Source organism: Pongo abelii, chromosome 16 (assembly GCF_028885655.2).
Source record: "Pongo abelii isolate AG06213 chromosome 16, NHGRI_mPonAbe1-v2.0_pri, whole genome shotgun sequence".
Classification (NCBI taxonomy): domain Eukaryota; kingdom Metazoa; phylum Chordata; class Mammalia; order Primates; family Hominidae; genus Pongo; species Pongo abelii.
The window spans coordinates 93314473-93335915 of NC_072001.2; the positions used below are offsets into that span (position 1 = coordinate 93314473).

General features: G+C 50.7%; 3 protein-coding genes and 1 pseudogene across 9 annotated transcripts in view; 3 read left to right on the plus strand and 1 right to left on the minus strand.

Moving 5' to 3' along the window:
• SEMA4B (semaphorin 4B) overlaps positions 1-2545 on the plus strand; it is a 45703-nt gene extending 43158 nt beyond the window's left edge. For all 3 annotated transcript variants that reach the window (XM_063716307.1, XM_009250150.4, XM_054531870.1), the window contains 2 exons: positions 447-532; positions 793-2545. In XM_063716307.1, coding sequence (XP_063572377.1) covers positions 447-532; positions 793-1532 — 826 coding nt within the window. In that variant the 3' untranslated portion in view covers positions 1533-2545. The remainder of the gene's footprint in view (positions 1-446; positions 533-792) is intronic.
• LOC103892584 (uncharacterized) lies at positions 1864-2545 on the plus strand (annotated as a pseudogene).
• Positions 2546-3129: 584 nt separating this feature from the next.
• On the minus strand, positions 3130-7134 carry CIB1 (calcium and integrin binding 1). The gene is made up of 7 exons (XM_024232423.2): positions 6765-7134; positions 6599-6633; positions 5119-5227; positions 4254-4404; positions 3992-4110; positions 3814-3902; positions 3130-3385 (listed from the first exon to the last, which is right to left on the minus strand). Exons 1-7 carry the CDS (start codon positions 6813-6815, stop codon positions 3364-3366), a joined length of 576 nt encoding a protein of 191 aa, XP_024088191.1. The 5' UTR covers positions 6816-7134; the 3' UTR covers positions 3130-3363.
• On the plus strand, positions 7091-17738 carry GDPGP1 (GDP-D-glucose phosphorylase 1). 5 transcript variants are annotated; one of them, XM_054531874.1, is made up of 5 exons: positions 7091-7219; positions 7449-7523; positions 11415-11471; positions 13809-14790; positions 17000-17738. In XM_054531874.1, the coding sequence occupies exons 4-5, from the start codon at positions 13818-13820 to the stop codon at positions 17047-17049; spliced, it is 1023 nt and encodes a 340-aa protein (XP_054387849.1). In that variant the 5' UTR covers positions 7091-7219; positions 7449-7523; positions 11415-11471; positions 13809-13817; the 3' UTR covers positions 17050-17738. The 5 variants fall into 5 exon arrangements, with proteins under 5 accessions (XP_054387849.1, XP_054387848.1, XP_003780367.3 ...); XM_054531873.2 differs by lacking the exon at positions 17000-17738 and adding an exon at positions 12249-12435 and having other exon boundaries at positions 13809-16236; XM_003780319.4 differs by having other exon boundaries at positions 13809-17738.
• Positions 17739-21443: the final 3705 nt, after the last annotated feature.

The following is a 21443-nucleotide window of genomic DNA, read 5'->3' on the forward strand; positions in this document are numbered from 1 at the left end:
GATTACAGCTCACTGCAGCGTTGACCTCCTGGGCTCAAGTGATCCTCCAACCTCAGCCTCCTGAGTTGGTGGAACCACAGGCGTGCGCCACCATGCCTGGCTAATTTTTCTATTTTTTGTAGAGATGGGGTCTCGCCACGTTGCCCAGGTTGTCTTGAATTCCTGGGCTCAAGCGATCTACCGGCCTTGGCCTCCCAAAGTGCTGGGATTACAGGCGTGAGCCACCATGCCCAGCCACTGAGGGTACATACTGTTTATGTAATTAAGGGAAGTGTTATCTTAGCTTTGACTTGAAAGAATGTGTAGACAGAGGAGATGCTGACTCCTGTGGGTGGGGAATCAGCTCAGGAAAGGCCCTTGCCCAGGCCCAAGTCTGCAGTGAGGGGTGAGGGAATGTGGGCTCAGGGGACTTCCTGGCCAATCCCAGAATTCCCTCTGGTCCTCAGGCCGTGGATCCAGGACATCGAGGGAGCTAGTGCCAAGGACCTTTGCAGCGCGTCTTCGGTTGTGTCCCTGTCTTTTGTACCAACAGGTGAGGTGCCCCCTCAAAAGGTGGAGGAGAGAGGTGGGGACAAGTGTGCTTGGAAGGCTCCCCCAGGCACAGATGTTATAAATGCCTTTCCTCGCTTCCTTGCCCCCACCCCTGTAAGCAGGTCCCCAGGAAGACTCAGTCCCAGGGGTCCCCAGAGTTGCCCATCATGGCACCAGGGGCATAGCCCAGAGGAAGGCAGGGGAGCTTGGAGCTACTGTGGACACTGGCACCCCCCTACCCCATGCCTTTTCTGCCTACAGGTGAGAAGCCATGTGAGCAAGTCCAGTTCCAGCCCAACACAGTGAACACTTTGGCCTGCCCGCTCCTCTCCAACCTGGCGACCCGACTCTGGCTGCACAACGGGGCCCCTGTCAATGCCTCGGCTTCCTGCCACGTGCTACCCACTGGGGACCTGCTGCTGGTGGGCACCCAACAGCTGGGGGAGTTCCAGTGCTGGTCACTAGAGGAGGGCTTCCAGCAGCTGGTAGCCAGCTACTGCCCAGAGGTGGTGGAGGATGGGGTGGCAGACCAAACAGATCAGGGTGGCAATGTACCCGTCATTATCAGCACATCGCGTGTGAGTGCACCAGCTGGTGGCAGGGCCAGCTGGGGTGCAGACAAGTCCTACTGGAAGGAGTTCCTGGTGATGTGCACGCTCTTTGTGCTAGCCGTGCTGTTCCCAGTTTTATTCTTGCTCTACCGGCACCGGAACAGCATGAAAGTCTTCCTGAAGCAGGGGGAATGTGCCAGCGTGCACCCCAAGACCTGCCCTGTGGTGCTGCCCCCCGAGACCCGCCCACTCAACGGCCTAGGCCCCCCTAGCACTCCACTTGATCACCGAGGGTACCAGGCCCTGTCAGACAGCCCCCCGGGGGCCCGAGTCTTCACTGAGTCAGAGAAGAGGCCACTCAGCATCCAAGACAGCTTCGTGGAGGTATCCCCAGTGTGCCCCCGGCCCCGGGTCCGCCTTGGCTCGGAGATCCGTGACTCTGTGGTGTGAGAGCTGACTTCCAGAGGACGCTGCCCTGGCTTCAGGGGCTGTGAATGCTCGGAGAGGGTCAACTGGACCTCCCCTCCGCTCTGCTCTTCGTGGAACACAACCGTGGTGCCCAGCCCTTGGGAGCCTTGGAGCCAGCTGGCCTGCTGCTCTCCAGTCAAGTAGCGAGGCTCCTACCACCCAGACACCCAAACAGCCATGGCCCCAGAGGTCCTGGCCAAATATGGGGGCCTGCCTAGGTTGGTGGAACAGTGCTCCTTATGTAAACTGAGCCCTTTGTTTAAAAAACAATTCAAAATGTGAAACTAGAATGAGAGGGAAGAGATAGCATGGAATGCAGCACACACGGCTGCTCCAGTTCATGGCCTCCCAGGGGTACTGGGGATGCATCCAAAGTGGTTGAGACAGAGTTGGAAACCCTCACCAACTGGCCTCTTCACCTTCCACCTTATCCCGCTGCCACCAGCTGCCCTGTCTCACTGCAGATTCAGGACCAGCTTGGGCTCCGTGCGTTCTGCCTTGCCAGCCAGCCGAGGATGTAGTTGTTGCTGCCATCATCCCACCACCTCAGGGACCAGAGGGCTAGGTTGGCACTGCGGCCCTCACCAGGTCCTGGGCTCGGACCCAACTCCTGGACCTTTCCGGCCTGTATCAGGCTGTGGCCACACAAGAGGACAGCGTGAGCTCAGGAGAGATTTAGTGACAATGTACGCCTTTCCCTCAGAATTCAAGGAAGAGACTGTTGCCTGCCTTCCTCCATTGTTGCGTGAGAACCCGTGTGTCCCTTCCTGCCATATCCACCCTCGCTCCATCTTTGAACTCAAACACGAGGAACTAACTGTACCCTGGTCCTCTCCCCAGTCCCCAATTCACCCTCCATCCCTCACCTTCCTCCACTCTAAGGGATATCAACACTGCCCAGCACAGGGGCCCTGAATTTATGTGGTTTTTATATATTTTTTAATAAGATGCACTTTATGTCATTTTTTAATAAAGTCTGAAGAATTATTGTTTAATCCTGGCTCTTCCTCTTCAAGGACAGTTGCTTTTTGAGGTAGGTCTAGTTTTCTGAGTTCTGAGAGGTTCTGAACCTCCTCTTTGCAGGGTCAAGTGAGCCAGAGTCAGCCTAGCCTGGTCAGCAACATCTCCCTGTGGGGCGGCTCTGAGGTGGGGAGCTTAATGCACTGATAGGCAGAGGCAAGGGGTTCCTTGTGTTTACCTCAACCCCTTTATTCTGCATCGCCAATTCAGTTTAGCAAGGGTAGGGACACAAGGGATGGGATGGGATGGGGGCCCTTTGTCAAAGTTTTTAATTCTTCAAGTCACGCAGCAAAATAGACTTCACTGATGTACGGTTCTCTACATTTTGACGCATATAGAGACTCATCTAACCACCACCCCAATCAGGGTACAGGAGAGTACCACGCCTTCTGCTGCCCCTTCATCCTCACACCCTCCCATGGGGACAGCCAGCATGGGTGCGGCTTGACTTCCCACTGGCCTCTGCTCAATATGCTGCTTCTTCCTAGGATGATTGAAGGCTCTTAGAAGAGAAGTCCAGTCCTTCCTCACACCAGTGTATCTCATGTCACACATAGGGTCAAACTTCTAAACCTTTATTACTGATTAGTACAAACACAAATGGAGCAATGACAACAGCAGTGAGGAGAGGCCCTGACAACGAGGGCTGCCCCTGCCCGGAGTGAGGCTGCACAGTGCCAGCTCCAGGCTGGGCCAGCTTGGCCCGCACTGGCAACACAGGCTTGACCTTGGCCACAGCTCAGCAGTAGAAAGGTTCTTGGACAGGGTGCCAGGATACATGATGGGGCTGCTGTCACAGGACAATCTTAAAGGAGCTGAACAAGAGAAAAGGGGTGGGTTTTCTGCTGGAAGAGGAGGGTAGGGACTAAACCCAAACTTGCCCCCTTCTCCCTTTAGACCCTTCTTTGGAACGGGCTGTGTCCCGTGTGTCAGCCCCCTCTGGAAGAACTCACTGAGACATCCAGAGGGAGCTTTCTGGACCCACAGACAGGGTCAGAGCTTCTAAACCTTTATTACTAATTAGTACAAACACAGAGCAATGACAATGGCAGTGGGAAGGGGAGAGGCCTTGACAAGGAGGGCTGCCCCTGCCCAGGGCGAGACTGCCAGCTTTGCTGGCCCTGTGTGTGGGGACTGGGGCTTTCTCTCACCCTGGCACCACCTCCTGTAGCAATGCCCTAGGCCCAGAGGCAGCAGGTCGGAACCTGCAGGTACCCAGAATGAAGGGGGACCACTGTCATACCTGGCAAAGTCTGGAGAACGGGAGATGACGTGCTGGAACTCAGAGAGGTTGATGGTTCCATCCCTGTCAATGTCAGACTCCTCCAGGATCTGGGAAAGGGAGAGTTTCAGGCCAGAGCCTCAACCCCTCCCTCCCGCTCCCAGGCCCAGCTGGGGGCAGGGCCTGGTCAGCTGCTCACATTGTCGATGAGCTGCTTCATCTCAGACGCACTAAGCCGTGTGTCCTCGCCCTCCCCCGTGAGGCAGTTCACCAGCCGGCTCAGGTCTTCTCTGTTCAAGGTTCCATCATCATCAAAGTCTAGAGAGCAGACACAGGAAGTCAAAAGACACGGTTGGGAGGGGCTCTGAGGTTCCCCAAATGGCGCCCATTTCCCAAGCAGGGCCACCACAAAGCCAACGTGGGAAGGAGTGGTGTCCTGCCGGGCTGCTCCTGGTTCTCACCGAAGATGCGGAAGGCATAATGGGACTTGATGTCCGGCGTGGCTGTGTCACTGAACACACTGAGGAGATCCAGGAAGTCCTCAAAGCTAAGGCTGTCTCTGGCTGGGGATGTGGAGAAGACCCTGCAGATTCGCTCCTTGAAGGGGTTGGCCTAGGAGAACAAACGTCACAGGACGTGGCCCAGGTCACACACTCATTAAACCCTACCAGAAACTTGAGAGAGCAGGTCACAGGACCAGCACCAGGGAGCTCAGGCTCGTGGGGGTGAACGATCAGTGCTTTGGGGCCAACATGGAGGGCAGTGGGAGCACAGGAAAGCAAACTGACCCAGTTGGGGAAGGGACTGAGATGGCTTCCTGGGAGTCAAGCGTTTAACCCAAAGGCAGGTCACATACAACATAAGTGTGGGCAGAGAAGGAAGAAGAAGTCATCCTAAACAAAGGGAACGAGATGGGCTGGTTATTTTAAAACACAAATATTTAAATGAACAGTTATTGTGTTACAGGCACTGGGCCAGGCCCTTTGCACAGAAATTTTGCAGCAGCCCTACGGAGTGGCAATCAGCCTCTAGAATACGGTTCCTCAAACTTTAATAAGGTAACTCAACTCCTCTTAAGGGACAAAACTTCTTTGAACTTCCAAGATTATGCTCTAGAATCCCCATTTGAAAAGCACCATTCTAGATAATTCTGCCAGGTGATTTTGGTGAAGTCCTTGCCCCTAGAAAATTAGAACTAAGCAGAAAAATGACCAGAATGGGGACCAGTGACCCCATGATCTCAAAGCTAGTGGCAGATAGAGTTAGGGGGTCTAGCAGGGAGGGAGTAGTGGGAGAGGTGTCAAGGGGGGCGGGGAGCGCTTGCACCTTGAGCTCTGGAAGGCTGAGAATCTGCTCGAAGGGCACTTGTGCCTGAAGTGACGACTCCACGCTCCGCTGCTCCTGGGGAAGCAGCTCACAAAACCGCCTGTGGGCTCTGGTAGAGAGAGGGGAACTGTCGGTGTTCTCAGCGATGGGTCTCCCCTGTGTTCATTCCCACTCCTTGCCTGCTGCTCATTATCAACCAGGTGAGGAGCTAAAACCACGTACACAGAACTTCCAAGTCATCAGGCAACAGTAAGCAAAAGGACATGTCACAAGGTAGTACAGCCTAGGAGTCTATTCTTGCAATGAGTATTTACTGAGCATTTACTATGTGCTTGGCACTGATTCTAGAGATCCCCAAGGGATGAAGAAGTTGGGAAAGGAGCCAGAAGTTGGCCCTAAAGAATTGGCCAGGCACGGTGGCTCACACCTGTAATCCCAGCACTTTGGGAGGCCAAGGCAGGTGGAGCATTTGAGGTCAGGCGTCTGAGACCAGTCTGAGCAACATGGTGAAACCCCTTCTCTACTAAAAATACAAAAATTATCCGGGCATGGTGGCGGGTGCCTATAATCCCAGCTACTCAGGAGGCTGAGGCAGGAGAATAACTTGAACCCGGAGGTAGAGGCTGCAGTGAGCCGAGATCGTGCCCCAGCACTCCAGCCTGGGCGACAGAGCGAGACTCTGTCTCCAAAAAAAAAACAAAAACAAAAACAAAAAACAAAAAAAACGGAGAAAACAGCAAAACCAAAAATCTCATTCTCACCTTCACTCCAGGGATCTCTTGCCCTCAAAGCCTCCTTTTTAGCAGCCACACTGAACTGTCCTCCTTCTCAGCCTCCACCTCCTTCCCATGAGATTATCTTTGCCACAGGAAGCCCAGGCACCTCCTCACTCAAAGTGCCCTGGCCTGCATAAATCTGGCAAAAGGGCTTCCAGCCCAAGTTCAAATCTACTTACTCAGAGTGTTGTCTTAAGCAGTTACCAAACCTTTCTGAACCTGTTCGTTGTCCAATACCTCTCTCCTAAAGATTAAATTAGGTAATGCAGGCAACCATTTAGCACAGTCCCTGGCACATGGTGAGTGCTCAGAAAGCGATAACGGTTACTGTATTAGTCAGGTAAAGTTGGGAGAAGGAGCCAGGCTCCCCAAGGCTTCTGTGGTTTAGCCACTGGGCAAGGTCGGCCCCTGCCGGACTGGGGCAGGAAGTTCGGCAGTGCTGAAGCTAGTGGAGCTCAGGGTCAAAGAGCGCCTAACTTTTCCTGGAGGCTGTAAGGCAGCTCCGCGGTGCCACGCTGGGGCCTCAGGCGAGGGCAAGGAGGGCGTGCCCGGAGGAGGGCGCAGCCCGGGCTAGGTCTCCGGGCCTCCAGCTCCTGCTCCTCTGCAGACCTCAGGCCAGCCCCCGCCCCTCCCTCGGGACAGCGCCCCCGAAGCTGTCTTTAGAGGATCCCGGGGTCGGAGGCAGGGTTCAAGGCAGCACTTACAGGAGTATCTCCTGCTTCGTCAGGAACGTCAAGTCCTGGAAGGCAAAGCCAGAGCGGGGATTAGCGGACCGCTGGGAGGCCGCGACCGCCCCGCAGCCAGCTCCCGGATCCTGCTCCCGAGAAGAGGCCCGCACGCGAGCTCCCTACGGCCAGGCGTCCCGCGCACCTGGTACTCGGCCAGCAGCTCCTTGGACAGGCGACTGCCCGAGCCCCCCATCGCCCCGCCGCGCGCACAGCTCCGCCAACTCGCCTCGAGACGCAGACAACTTTCTCACTTCCGCCCTTGGGCCGCGTCACTGCCCAGTCCCCGCGGCAACCGCTCCTGGGGCCACCACCCCCGGGCCCGCCCCCTCCTAAAAGCGGCCAGGCGTTCCCAGCTGGGTTTGGTAGGCGAACTGCCGGCTCCGAGCGGTCCTAGGCGAGCTGGAGGCGGGGCCCGGGGAGGGGCCCGACGCTCCGGGGCGGAGCCCAGGACTCACGGCCCCGCCTCCAGGGCGGGCGGGGGCGGGCCACGCCGCGCGCGTGCGTGCTGGCTGCGTATGCGTCACGGGCGTCGTGACCTCGCTGTGGCCCCGGCAGCGGCTGCGGGGAAAGTCGCGAGGAGCATCCGCTTCGGCAGCAGTAGGTGGTGGCGGCGGCAGCCCTAGGTGGGGTCCGATAGGGACGTCTGAGAAGTCACTGGAGCTAGCGTTTCCGGGAAACCTGGAGACTCGCTGAGTGGCCGGGGTCGTCGGCTGCCCCTCTGCCCAGCAAGGGCTTTTCTAGATGTTATCATCAGGCAAGCGCTGCACCTGTCGCAGCCCCCAAGCCACCTCTTCCAGAAGTAACCATAACCTTGCTTCCTTCTTAGGCTATTTACTGAGGACCCACTGGATGTCAAGTACTGTGCATAGTTTTCTTCGATTGTTGCAACATCCCTTGCAAGGTAGGTTCCCATTTTACAAAGATGGAAATACGTAAGTCCAAAGGGTTTTAGTGATTTTTCCGGGCGCCGGCATTTAGAAGGTAATCGGTCCAGTCCAAGGCACTTTTAAAGGCTCTCCACTGCTGTTCTCATCATTCCAGCTGACCTGCCGTCCTTTTGACTCCATCTCACCCCTAGGCTGCTGGCCCTTTGCTCTTGTCCTCTTAACCTCTGGGATAATGTTCGGCACATAGTAGGCTCTCAGTAAATATTATCGAATGTATAATAAATGAATGAACGTATACTACTGCAAAAGGTAAGGATTCCAAACTGCTGGGAGGAGGAAGTGGAGGTTGTGTTGGTCAGGCTGGGATTAATTCTTGATCCTTCCAATCGATTATACTTGCTGATCTTTGTAAAGTCTAAATCTGAGCATGTTAGTCTCAGTTTATAACCATTAAATGGTTAAAAACCCAAATCCTGGCCCTCTGTAACTGGACTTCCTCCTATTGGCTCTCTGTGTTTCAGCCACTTTGGGCCCTCACTCCCTCTTCCATCTTATCCTCAGGGAAGCCGTTCCTGACTCCCTAGACTGCCTAGGAATCTACTTTACACTTGAAGAATACCCAGTGCTTCTCCTTGGCAGCACGTGTTTAATAAGACCCACTGTATTAACATGTACATTCCATCATTGTAGAAATATTCAAGGCCAGGCGCGGTGGCTCATGCGTGTAATCTTAGCACTTTGGGAGGCCAAAGCAGGCGGATCACTTGAGGCCGGGAGTTCAAGACCAGCATGGCCAACATGACAAAACCCTGTCTCTACTAAAAATACAAAAATTAGCCAGGCATGGTTGAACCTGGGAGCTGGAGGTTGCAGTGAGTGGAGATTGTGCCACTGCAGTCCAGCCTGGGCAACAGAGTGAGACTCTTTCTCAGAAAAAAAAAAGATAACTAGGGTATAGGCCCATCCCAACCTGATCATGTTTCTCTTTTTTTCTCTAGTCTCGCTCTGTCGCCTAGGCTGGAGTGCAGTGGCACCATCTCGGCTCACTGCAAACTCCGCCTCCTGGGTTCACGCCATTCTCCTGCCTCAGCCTCCCCAGCAGCTGGGACTACAGGCGCCCGCCACCACGTCCGGCTAATTTTTTTGTATTTTTAGTAGAGACGGGGTTTCACCGTGTTAGCCAGGATGGTCTGGATCTCCTGACCTCGTGATTCGCCCACCTCGGCCTCCCAAAGTGCTGGGATTACAGGCATGAGCCACCGTGCCTGGCCGATCATTTTTCTCTTAATAGCAGGCTCTTTCTGTCCAAGAAAGAGTTAGTCTTCTGTTAGTAAAAGCTTAGGCAAAAAGCAAGAAGCTATCATTATGTCTGCTGTACTAAATAGACCTTGTTTGCCTCTTACAAGCCAAGGCTGCATGGTAATAAGTATCTGTCTTTTTTTTTTTTTTTTTTTTGAGACAGAGTTTCACTCTTGTTGCCCAGGCTGGAGTGCAATGGCATGATCTCGGCTCACCGCAACCTCTGCCTCCCGAGTTCAAGCAATTCTTCTGCTTCAGCCTCCTGAATAGCTGGGATTACAGGCATGTGCCACCACACCCGGCTAGTTTCGTATTTTTAGTAGAGATGGGGTTTCTCCATGTTGGTCAGGCTGGTCTCGAACTCCCAACCTCAGGTGATCGCCTGTCTTGGCCTCCCGAAGTGCTAAGATTACAGGCGTGAGCCCCTGCACCCAGCCATAAGTATCTCTTTATAGTGAAGACATGAGGGTCAGCTTTGTGCCTGGTGACCAGCTGTGATCTAGATCTCTCAGCCACTTCACTTGGCTCTGAACCCTTCATGGAACAACCTTCTGGTTTTCATTTTGCTTCCTGATTCATTTTGTACGCTGACCAGCCAGCAAGAACCTTTTGTGCCATTTGGCACATTTCTCATTGTAAATTATTATTTTTGAGACGGAGTCTCACTCTGTCACCAGGCTGGAGTACAGTGGTATGATCTCGGCTTACTGCAACCTCCGCCTCCCAGGTTCAAGCGATTGTCCTGCCTCAGCCTCCTGAGTAGCTGGGATTACAGGAGTGCACCACCACACCCAGCTAATTTTTGTCTTTTTTTTAGTAGAGACGGGGTTTCACCATGTTGGCCAGGATGGTCTCTATCTCCTGATCTCTTGATCCGCCTCCCTCAGCCTCCCAAAGTGCTGGGATTACAGGCATGAGCCACCGCACCCGGCCTCTCATGGTAAATTATTAAATGCGCAGTCTGAATCATGTGGTAGTCCTTGGTGAATCTGGTTAGCATATTGTCCCTCCTATACCTGATCAACTCTTGGTACAGTGATAAAACCGAGCTGCTGATATACTTTTATTTTTTATTTTATTTATTTTTTTGAGACAGAGTCTCACTCTGTCGCCAGGCTGGAGTGCAGTGGTGCGATCTTAGCTCACTGCAACCTCCGCCTCCCGGGTTCAAGCGATTCTTCTGCCTTAGCCTCCCGAGTAGCTGAGATTACAGATGCCCACTACCACACCTGGCTAATTTTTTTGTATTTTTAGTAGAGATGGGGTTTCACCATATTGGCCAGGCTGGTCTCGAACTCCTGACCTCGTGATCCACCCACCTTGGCCTCCCAAAGTGCTGGGATTACAGGCGTGAGCCACCGTACCCGGACTTCATTGTAATTTTATTTTTTTCCCTTTTTTTTTTTGTTTTGAGATGGAGTCTCGCTTTGTCACCAGGCTGGAATGCAGTGGCATGATCTCAGTTCACCACAACCTCCACCTCCCAGGTTCAAGTGATTCTCCTGCCTCAGCCTCCCAAGTAGCTGGGACTACAGGTGCGCGCCACCACCACGCCCAGCTAATTTTTGTATTTTTAGTAGAGACAGGGTTTCACCATGTTGACCAGGATGGTCTCGATATCTTGACCACATTGTGATTCACCTGTGTCAGCCTCCCAAAGTGCTGGTCCAGGGATTACAGGTGTAAGCCACCGCACCCAGCCCCTCATTGTTATTTTGATTTGCCTTTTCTTATTGATTAATGATATTAAACATCCCAAATGTGCTTGTTGGCCATCTTTAGATCTTATTTGAAAAAATGTCTAAGATTATCTCTTTTTTTTCTCCTTTTTTTGGTTTTGTATTATTTTTATTATCTCATTTTAAATTTTTTCACCTGTCAGATAAGATTCTCTTTTATTAGAATAAGATACTACATTAGTCAGGCCTGGTGGCACGTGCCTGTGGTCCCAGCTACTTGGGAGGCTGAGGTGGATGGATTGCTTGAGACTGGGAGGTAGACATGCAGTAAGGTGAGAATAAGATACTACATTTTATCATCAAAATTCTGCTTAGCTTCACTTTTTTTTTTTTTTTGTCTTTTACCTTGCAGCTCCAGCTCAAAGGATTAGCTTCACTTTTAAACGTTTTTGGCCAGATGCGGTGGCTCATGCCTGTCATCCCAGCATTTTGGGAGGCTGAGGCGGGCGGATCACCTGAGGTCAGGAGTTTGAGACCAGCCTGGCCAACATGGTGAAACCTAGTCTTTCCTAAAAATACAAACATTAGCTGGGCATGGTGACACACACCTGTAGTCCCAGCTACTCAGGAGGCTAAGGCATGAAAATCGCTTGAACCCAGGTGGCGGAGGTTGCAGTGAGCCAAGATCATGCCACTGCACTACAGCCTGGCTGACAGAGTGAGATTCTTTTAAAAAAAAAAAAAAATTGACCATCTTAACCATTTCTAAGTGTATAGTAGCGTTAAGCACATTCACGATGTTGTGCAGCAAATCTCCAGAACATTTTCATCTTGCAAACTAAGCCTCAATACCCATTCAATTTAGCTTGACTTTTGATATGTAATTTTTTATATGTTTTGTTTCCTTTCTGTTTTATTACCATGAAGTTTCTGGACCAGCAAAGCTGAAGAAACCCAAACTTGGACTGAAGTGACTCTACTAAGGTAATGCCTCCTTTTGACATCCTACTGGGCCAGTGGCAGACCCCTCTCCCTGACAGTGCTGGGTCCAGGTCTCCAGGCAGCCACGGGGAAGATGAAGACAGGCACTAATTTCCCCCTTGAAAGGTTGGCCCTGGGCACTTACACACACACTGGTGCCATCCTCACCCAAATGTTTCTATGCATGACCAGTTGGAATCACTATGGAACATGGAAAAGCTTTTCCCACAAAAGAAGTGGTCATCTTTGAAACCCTGAGCACTCATACACTGGAACTCAGGTGTGATTTTCTGGAGGGCAGTTTGATGGTGTGAATCAAAAATCTGAGACATGGGAATTTGAGACCACCTGAACAGCGTAGCAAGGCCCTGTCTCTCCCAAAAACAAAACCAAACCAAACCAAAACCTGAGACATGGACCTACTCTGACCCAGTGGTATACCAGGATTTTATTTTAAAGGAAAATAGAAACATGACGTGTTCAATGATGAGTGTGTGAGTGTATAGGATGTTCATTGCCACATTGTGTATAATAGAATGAAACTAGCTACAACCTATAAAAACAACAGTTGAAGATTGGTTAAAAAGTCAAGATCCATCTATGTATGAAAATGAAGCTAAACATAAATTGTGATTTTTCCTTAGGCATTGTAACAAAGGGTTATATTTTATGTTTATTTTTTCTCCATTAAAAAAATTTACTCAATATATATAATTTTTAGAAAGAAAAAATAGTTGATCTATATGAGACATAACATGTGTGTGTGTGTGTGTGTATTAGTCTGTTCTCACGCTGCTATGAAGAAATACCCAAGACTGGATAATTTCTAAAGGAAAGAGGTTTTATTGACTCACAGTTCCGCAAGGGTGGACAGGCCTCAGGAAACTTATAATTGTGACAGAAGGGGAAGCAAACACATCCTTCTTCACATGGCAGCAGCAGGGAGACGTGCAGAGCAAAGTGGGAGGTAAAGCCTCTTATAAAACCATCAGATCTCATGAGAACTCACTATCACCAGAACAGCATGGAGGCGACCGCCCCCATGATTCAATTACTTTCCACCGGGCCCCTCCCACAACAAGTGGGGATTATAGGAATCACAAGATGAAATTTGGGTGGAGACATAGCCAAACCATATCTATATATCTATCTATTTTTTTTTTTTGAGACTGAGTTTCACTCTTATTGTCCAGGCCGGAGTAAAATGGCGCGATCTCAGCAGTGCCTGGTGGCGCATGCCTGTAGTTCCAGATACTTGGGATGCTGAGGTGAAAGAATCCCTTGAGCCTGGGAGGTCAAGGCTTCAGGGAGATGTGTTTGCACCACTGCACTCCTGCCTGGGTGACAGAGTGAGAACCTGTTTCAAAATAAAATAGGCTGTGGCTGGGCGCGGTGGCTCACGCCTGTAATCCCAGCACTTTGGGAAGCCGAGGCGGGTGGATCACCTGAGGTCAGGAGTTCAAGACCAGCCAGACCAACACGGTGAAACCCTGTCTCTACCAAAAATACAAAATTAGCTGGCTGTGGTGGCACATTCCTATAATCCCAGCTACTTGGGAGGCTGAGGCTGGAGAATCGCTTGAACCTGGGAGGTAGAGGTTGCAGTGAGCCAAGATAGTGCCATTGCACTCCAGCCTGGGTGACAGAGTGATAAATAAATAAATAAATAAATAAATAGGTCAGGCACGGTGGCTCAGGCCTGTAATCCCAGCACTTTGGGAGGCCGAGAGGGGAGGGTCACCTGAGGTCAGGATTTCAAGACCAGCCTGGCCAATGTGGTGAAACCCTGCCTCTACTAAAAATACAAAAATTAGCCGGGCCTGGTGGCGGGTGCCTGTAATTCCAGCTGCTTGGGAGGCTGAGGCGTGAGAATCACTTGAACCCGGGAGGTGGAGGTTGCAGTGAGCCAACATCACGCCACTGCACTCCAGCCTGGGCGACAGAGTGAAACTGTCTCAAAAGAATAAATAAATAAGCTGGGCATGGTGGCTCATGCCTGTAATCCCAGCACTTTGGGAAGCCAAGACAAAGGGATCACCCGAGGTCAGGAGTTCAAGACCAGCCTGGCCAATATGGTGAAACACCATCTCTACTAAAAATACAAAAATTACCCGGGCGTGGTGGTGCCTGCCTGTAACCCCAGCTGCCCAGGAGGCTGAGGTGGGAGAACTGCTTGAACCCAAGAGGCGGAGGTTACAGTGAACCAAGATCACTGCCACTGCACTCCAGCCTGGGTGACAGAGTGAGACTCCATCTCAAAAAAATAAATAAATAAATAAAATTAAAATCTCTGGAAGTGAGTTACCATCATGTGTTTTTCATCTTTTATGATTATTTCAGGTCAGCTCTATGGCTCTTCCACATGATTCAAACGAAACTTCCTATTTGCTACCTCCAAACAATGAGGACTGGGACGGGCAAGCCATTCCTGACTTTGTTTATGGGCAGAAGGATCTCATGGCAGAAGGGATTCAGTGGCCAAGAAATGCACCTGGCATCCTGGATGCTCTGCCGCAATCTCCCTTTGATGCTGCACTCTGCTCTACCTGGAAGCAGCGGGTGGAGCTGGGGCTGTTTCGCTACCGCCTAGGGGAGCTACAGACCCAAATCCTCCCTGGTGCTGTGGGTTTCGTGGCTCAGCTGAATGTGGAGCGTGGTGTGCAGAGGAGACGCCCGCAGACCATCAAGAGCGTGAGGCAGGCATTTGACCCTGAACAGTTCAACTTCAACAAGATCCGGCCCGGAGAAGTCCTCTTCCGTTTACACCGGGAGCCTGATATCCCTGGGACTCTGCTGCAAGAAGACATCCTCGTGGTGATCAACGTCAGCCCCCTGGAGTGGGGCCACGTGCTGCTGGTGCCTGAGCCTGCCCGCCAGCTCCCCCAGCGCCTGCTGCCAGGTGCACTGAGGGCGGGGATTGAAGCTGTGCTGCTGAGCTTACACCCGGGCTTCCGTGTCGGCTTCAACAGCCTGGGAGGCTTGGCCTCGGTGAACCACCTCCACCTGCATGGCTATTACCTGGCCCACAGACTGCCCGTGGAGCAGGCGCCAAGCGAGCCCCTGGACCCTGGAGGCCATTTGCATCTGCTCCAGGGCCTCCCAGCTCCCGGCTTCCTCTTTTACACTCGTGGGCCAGGGCCTGACTTGGAGTCCTTGATAAGCAGGGTATGTCGGGCCACTGATTACCTGACTGACCATGAGATTGCACATAACTTGTTTGTGACCCGGGGAGCTCCGCCGGGAAAGATATCACCTTCCTCAGCCCTCACGGGGGTCCGAGTAATTCTGTGGGCCCGGAAGTCCAGCTTTGGGATAAAGGACGGTGAGGCTTTCAATGTTGCCCTCTGTGAGCTCGCTGGGCACCTCCCTATCAAAACATCCCAGGACTTCAGCAGCCTGACAGAGGCAGCTGCTGTGGCCCTCATTCAGGACTGTCGGCTGCCCCCATCCCAGGCAGAAGAGGTACAGGCAACACTGGTGGCCCTGATGTCCCAGGAAGAGCAATGATACTTCTGGATGTGTTTATGTTCTTTTTTTCTTTTCTTTTGAGATAGGGTCTCACTCTGTCACCCAGGCTAGAGTGTAGTGGTATGACCCTGGCTCACTGTAGCCTCGACCTCTGGGGCTGAAGTGATCCTCCCACCTCAGCCTCTTGAGTAGCTGAGACTACAGCCACACACCTGGCTTTTTTTTTTTTTTTTTTTTAACGATTAGGTGATTTTGTATTTTTTTATATAGACAGGGTTTCACCATGTTGCTCAGGCTGGTCTTGAACTCTTGGGCTGAAGCAATCCTCCCATGTCAGCCTCCCAAAGTGCTGAGATGACAGGAGTGAGCCCCTGATTCTTTTCCTTTTTTTTTTTTTTTTTTTTTTTTGAGACAGAGTCTCGCTTTGTCACCTAGGCTGGGGTGCACTGGCACAATCTTGGCTCACTGCAACCTCCACCTCCAGAGTTCGAGTGATTCTCCTGGCTCAGCCTCCAGAGTAGCTGGGACTACAGGCTCCTGCCACCATGCCCAGCTAATTTTTTTGTATTTTTAAAAGAGAAGGGGTTTCACCATGTTGGCTAGGCTGGTCTTGAACTCCTGACTTTAGGTGATCTGCCCGCCTCGGCCTCCCAAAGTGCTGGGATTACGGGCGTGAGCCACCACGCCCAGCCAGGATGTATTCATTTTCTACCTGATGAGTCCCTTTCCAGAGCACTGTCCATCATGGTCATTTGGACATTTGTTTTCATGGCTGCCTTCTCACCTGTCTCAGCCTAAGAAGAAGGATGAAGAAAGAGCTGATAATGATCTCTTAAAGGGGAGAAAGATAATGGTCTCTTTAAAGGGGAGCTGATAATGGTCTCTTTAAAGGGGAGAAAGCCTGGAATAATTCTACTAAGACTTCTTGAATGTATGTGCTACCTCTCCCCGTTCTTCTTGTTCAAGCCCCAGGGGTGTTAAAAAGGAGTGTGTGTGACAGTTACACACTCCTGATTTTACATTTGGACTTTGTCTTCCTTTGATACCAAATGTTAGCAAGGTGATAGTGCATGTGCCTCCAGTATTGAGCTGCCACTTCTGTTCTCAGCCTCTCTGTTTATTCCCCTTTGCTCACCACTTATTTTTATTTCTTCGTCCCTTCTTTCCATTTAGCCCTGCTCCACCCAAATGCCCCACTCCTTCACTTTCCCAGCCACCTTGAGCTTTCCTCTAGCCCCCAACACCAAGTTGAATGCTCTTCACTGACATCATCTGATGTAAAAACACAGTGTCGTCACAACTTTCCAGGTGCCCGTCTTTTTTTTTTTTTTTTTTTTTGTAAGGCTGGGGTGCAGTGGTGCAATCACAGCTCACTGCAGACCCAAACTCTTGGGCTCAAGCCACCCTCCCACCTCAGCCCCCTGAGTAGCTGGGATGATAAGTGTGCACCATCACACCTGGCTAATTTTTAAATTTTTTGTAGAGATAGTGTCTTGCTATGTTGCCCAGGTTGCTGTCAAACTCCTGGCCTTAAGAAATCCTCCCACCTCGGCCTCCCAGAGTGCTAAGATGCCACCACACCTTGCTGCAGGTTTTTTGTTTGTTTGTTTTTTTGACACAGGGTCACTGTCACCCAGGCTGGAGTGCAGTGGTATGAACACAGCTAACTGCAGCTACAACCTCCTGGGCTCAAACAATACTCCCATCTCAGCCTCCCTAGTAGCTGGGACCACAGGCATGCACCACCACACCCGGCTATTTTTTTGGAGAGACAGCGTCTTGCCAAGTTGCCCAGGCTGGTCTCGAACTCCTGGCCTCAAGATCCTCCCACCTCAGTCTCCCAAAGTGCTGAGATTACAGGCATGAGCCACTGTACCTGGCCTGAGTTGTTTTTTTTTTTTCTTGAAACGGAGTTTCACTCTCTTGCCCAGGCTGGAGTGCAGTGGCGCGATCTCAGCTCACTGCATCCTCCGCCTCCCGGCTTCAAGCGATTCGGCCTGAGTCTTCTTAATACCCGCATTCAAAACAGGGGATGGAGACTGACAGTTTGTACTTTGTTCAAGGTCAGACAGCTGGAGTCGGGACCACAGCACAGGCAGGTACCAGAAGATGAGCTGGGACAATGTGTGCTTGTGACCGCCTCTGCAGTCAGTGGTTCCCATGGTAGGTAGCGCTGTCCTTAACGGTTTGCCCTTCCTGAGCCTCAGCCATCCCTCTTGGGGTCTTTCCCAAGCACTTTAGAAGCTCCTCTTGATGTAGACACAAAATCCAGAGCTAAGTCGTCGTTCCTCTATCTGCATCTGAGTCAATGTGGGAAATTTTTTTTTATCTCATTGCTTTGTTCTGTCCTGTTACTCTAGAGATTTCACACTGGTTCCAGAGGAACTAGTCAGTAGACACTATTCTAAGAGAGTATGTGGGTGTGAAATCTCATTTTCCTTTTAGCTCCCTTGAGTGTTATACAGCAGAAGTAAAAGAAGTCTTGGGTTGGCTGGGCACGGTGGCTCACACCTTTAATCCTAGCACTTTGGGAAGCCGAGGCAGGCAAATCACTTGTCAGGAGTTTGAGACCAGCCTGGCCAACATGGTGAAACCCCATCTCTACTAAAAATACAAAAATTAGCCGGGCGTTGTGGCAGGCACTTGTAATCCCATCTACTTGGGAGGCTGAGGCAGGAGAATCACTTGAACCCAGGAGGTGGAGGTTGCAGTGATCTGAGATTGCACAACTGTACTCCAGCCTGGGCGATAGTGCAAGACTCAGTCTCAAAAAAAAAAAAAAGTCTTGGGTCTAGCTCTCAACAGAGATTATCACCGCCACCACTCCTTCCTCAAACATCCTGAAGGAATGAGAGTCCCTGTTCATAGTGTAAGGGTGAAAGGGGGCTCACACAGGTGGGTTCTGGCTGCTGGCTGAGTGGGCTCACCCAGGAAGGGTTTTGATTTCTCTGCCTCCCAAAATGTGGGTCCTAGCCCTGGCTTAGGCCTTCAGGTCGTTGGCTCCCTATACCCAGGCCTGTATAAAGCCTTAGTTTCAAGTTTTCATTAGAGGTTTTACATCCCAAATGATGTTACAAAGTCTCCCTGTGATAAAGCAGAATATGCGTCCATAACCCATTTTATAAGAAAAACAGTTTAGGCCAGGTGTGGTGGCTCACGCCTGTAATCCCAGCACTTTGGGAGGCTGAAGCAGGTGGATCACAAGGTCAGGGGTTCAAGACCAGCCTGGCCAATATGGTGAGACCCCGTCGCTACTAAAAATACAAAAATTAGCTGGGCGTGGTGGTGCACATCTATAGTCCCAGCTACTCGGGAGGCTGAGGCAGGAGAATTGCTTGGACCTGGGAGGCGGAGGTGGCAGTGAGCCGAGATCGCGCCACTGCACTCCAGCCTGGGCGGCAGAGAGAGACTTTGTCTCAAAAAAAAAAACGAAAAGAAAAGAAAAAGAAAAACAGTTTAACATTCTAGCAGAAAATGTTGACCACCCTCATATTTTTGGTAAACTGCAGTAATTTTTCCTTAATACTTTTTGCAAGCTTTTGCATGCATAAGCTCCAGTATCACACTTGATTTTGCTTGCTTGCTCTCTGAAGGGAGTTCGGATGACCATTACAGCAAAGTGGATTTTGCGTCCAAAGTGATAAGCCAAATATCAGGGTTTTCCCAGTTTCTCCCTAGGACTGATGTTTAGAGGAAAGCCTTCCCTGACTCAAATATGTTTCTCCATATAAAAAGGGGAAAGTAAAATGGGTTTTCTTTCTGGTGGTATTTCTCAGATATTTATATGCTTTGTGAATCTTCAAGAAGGGCATTTGGACTGCAGCTTTTTCTGCTGAGTAAGAAACATGTAGGGGCCCTTTGTACTCTGAGCCCTGGGCTTTGAGTATGGTAGGAAATGCTGACCCAGCCCAGGACCTCCCCACGTTTTTGCTTAACTCTTCATGCAGAGGCCGGGCACAGTGGCACACTCCTGTAATCCCAGCACTTTGGGAGGCCGAGGCAGGCAGATCACCAGAGGTCAGGAATTCAAGACCAGCCTGACCAACATGGTGAAACCCAGTCTCTACAAAAATACAAAAATTAACTGGGTGTGGTGGCATGCGCCTGTAATCCTAGCTACTCAGGAGGCTGAGGTGGAAGAATGGCTTCAACCCGGGAGGCAGAGGTTGCAGTGAGCCAAGATCGTACCATTGCACTCCAGCCTGAGTGACAGAGCGAGACTCCATCTCAAAAAAAAATACAAAACAAAAAACGATAATCAGAATTCTTCATGCAGGGCCTCATGTACTAAGAGGGTTTAGACTTGATCTAATGGGAAACCTTGAAGAATACTTAATGTGGAGTAACAGCTTTGCATTTGAGGAAGAATACTTATGCTGTAATGGGGAGGATGGATGGAGTGAAGAATAGAATCAGGGAATCCAGTTAACAGACTGCTGAGGCCAGGTGCGGTAGCTCACGCCTGTAATCCCAGCGGCACTTTGGGAGACCAAGGCAGGTGGATCACCTGAGGTCAAGAGTTTGAGACCAGCCTGACCAACATGGTGAAACCCCGTCTCTACTGAAAACACAAAAATTAGCCCGGTGTGGTGGCAGATGCCTGTAATCCCAGCTACTCAGGAGGCTGAGGCAGGAGAATCACTTGAACCCGGGAGGCAGAGGGTGCCGTGAGCTGAGATTGAGCCATTGCACTCCAGCCTGGGCGACAGAGTGAGACTCTGTCTCAAAAAAAAAAAAAAAAAAAAAAAAAAATTGCTGAATTGTGGCAATTCAGGCAAGAAATGATGGTCCAGGTCCTAGAACAGTCCCTAGAACACTAAATTGTTTGTTGATGCAATGAGTGTCCTGGAAGTCAAGGGACTGCAGAACATTTCCAGGAGGACCATTTCTTTCCTTTTTTTTTTCTTTTGAGACGGAGTCTCACTCTGTCATCCAGGCTGGAGTGCAGTGGCACGATCTCAGCTAATTGCAACCTCTGCGTCCCGAGTTCAAGCAATTCTCCTGCCTAGGCCTCCTGAATAGCTGAGACTACAGGCGTGCGCCACCATGCCCAGCTAATTTTTGTATTTTTAGTAGAGACGGGGTTTCACCATATTGGCCAGGCTGGTCTCCAACTCCTGACCTCGTGATCCACCTGCCTCAGCCTCCCAAAGTGCTGGGATTACAGCCGTGAGTCACCGCACTGGCCTTTTTTTTTTTTTTTTTCTTTTTTTTTAAGAGATGGAGTCTCGCTGTATTGTCCAGCCTGGTCTCAAACTCCTGGCCTCCAGTGATCCTCCTACCTCAGCTTCCCAAGGTGCTGGGATTAGAGATGTAGGCTACCACACCTAGCCAGGAGGAGAGTTTCATATGAGAGTATCATATGCTGAGGAAAGATCAAGAAGTCTGTGAATCGGGCAGCCCATTTCTCCATCAGCCAGGAAGGACATTGGTGTTGAGGTTAACATACCTATCAAGGACAATAACTACCATGGCTTCCAGTGTTTTGATGAAACCTCAGAGGCATGACCTCTGGTTTCACATTGCTGTATCCCTGTATAGAGGGTTGTAGCCCCCTATACATTTGCTGTGGCTGAACCAGGAAAGAAGGCATATGCAGATTTCTAGAGAAATTATAATTCCATCAAAGATTTTTTTGTTTGCTTGTTTTTTTTGAGACAGAGTCTCCCTCTGTCGCCCAGGCTGGAATGCAGTGGCGTGATCTCCGTTCACTGCAAGCTCCAGGTTCACACCACTCTCCTGCCTCAGCCTCCCAAGTAGCTGGGACTACAGGCGCCCCCACCACACCTGGCTAATTTTTTTTAATTTTTTATTTTTAGTAGAGAGGGGGTTTCACCGTGTTAGCCAGGATGGTCTTGATCTCCTGACCTGGTGATCCGCCCACCTCAGCCTCCCAAAGTGCTGGGATTACAGGCATGAACCATGACACCTGGCCAGATATTTGTTTTTTTAAATACGAGTTCTCACTCTGTCACCCAAGCTGGAGTGCAGTGGCATAATCATAGCTCACTGCATCCTCTTAACTCCCATGCTCAAGAGATCCTCCCATCTCAGTCTTCCTAGTAGCTGGGACTACAGGGCCTGCCACCTAGCCCGGCTGATTCTATGAAAGATTTTGAGGAGATGAGGAAGGCTGGTATCTTTCAAAGTGCAAAGTGATTTTGGAATATAAACAGTTTCTTTGGGTTGAATTACATAGAAGTTTATCACTAACCTATGTTCCTGAACTATGAAACATGAATATGTGGGCAAAGAAATAGTTTATTTTTATAGACAATTAACAACAAAAACAGTCTATGAATTAGAGAATGTCCATGCCTTTTTAGGCCGGGCGCAGTGGTTCATGCCTGTAATCCCACCACTTTGGGAAGCCAAGGTGGGCAGGTCACTTGAGGCCAGGAGTTCAAGATCAGCCTGGCCAACACGGCAAAACCCTGTCTCTACAAAAAATACAAAAATTAGCCAGGCATGGTGGTGCGCACCTGTAGCCTCAGCTACTTGGGAGGC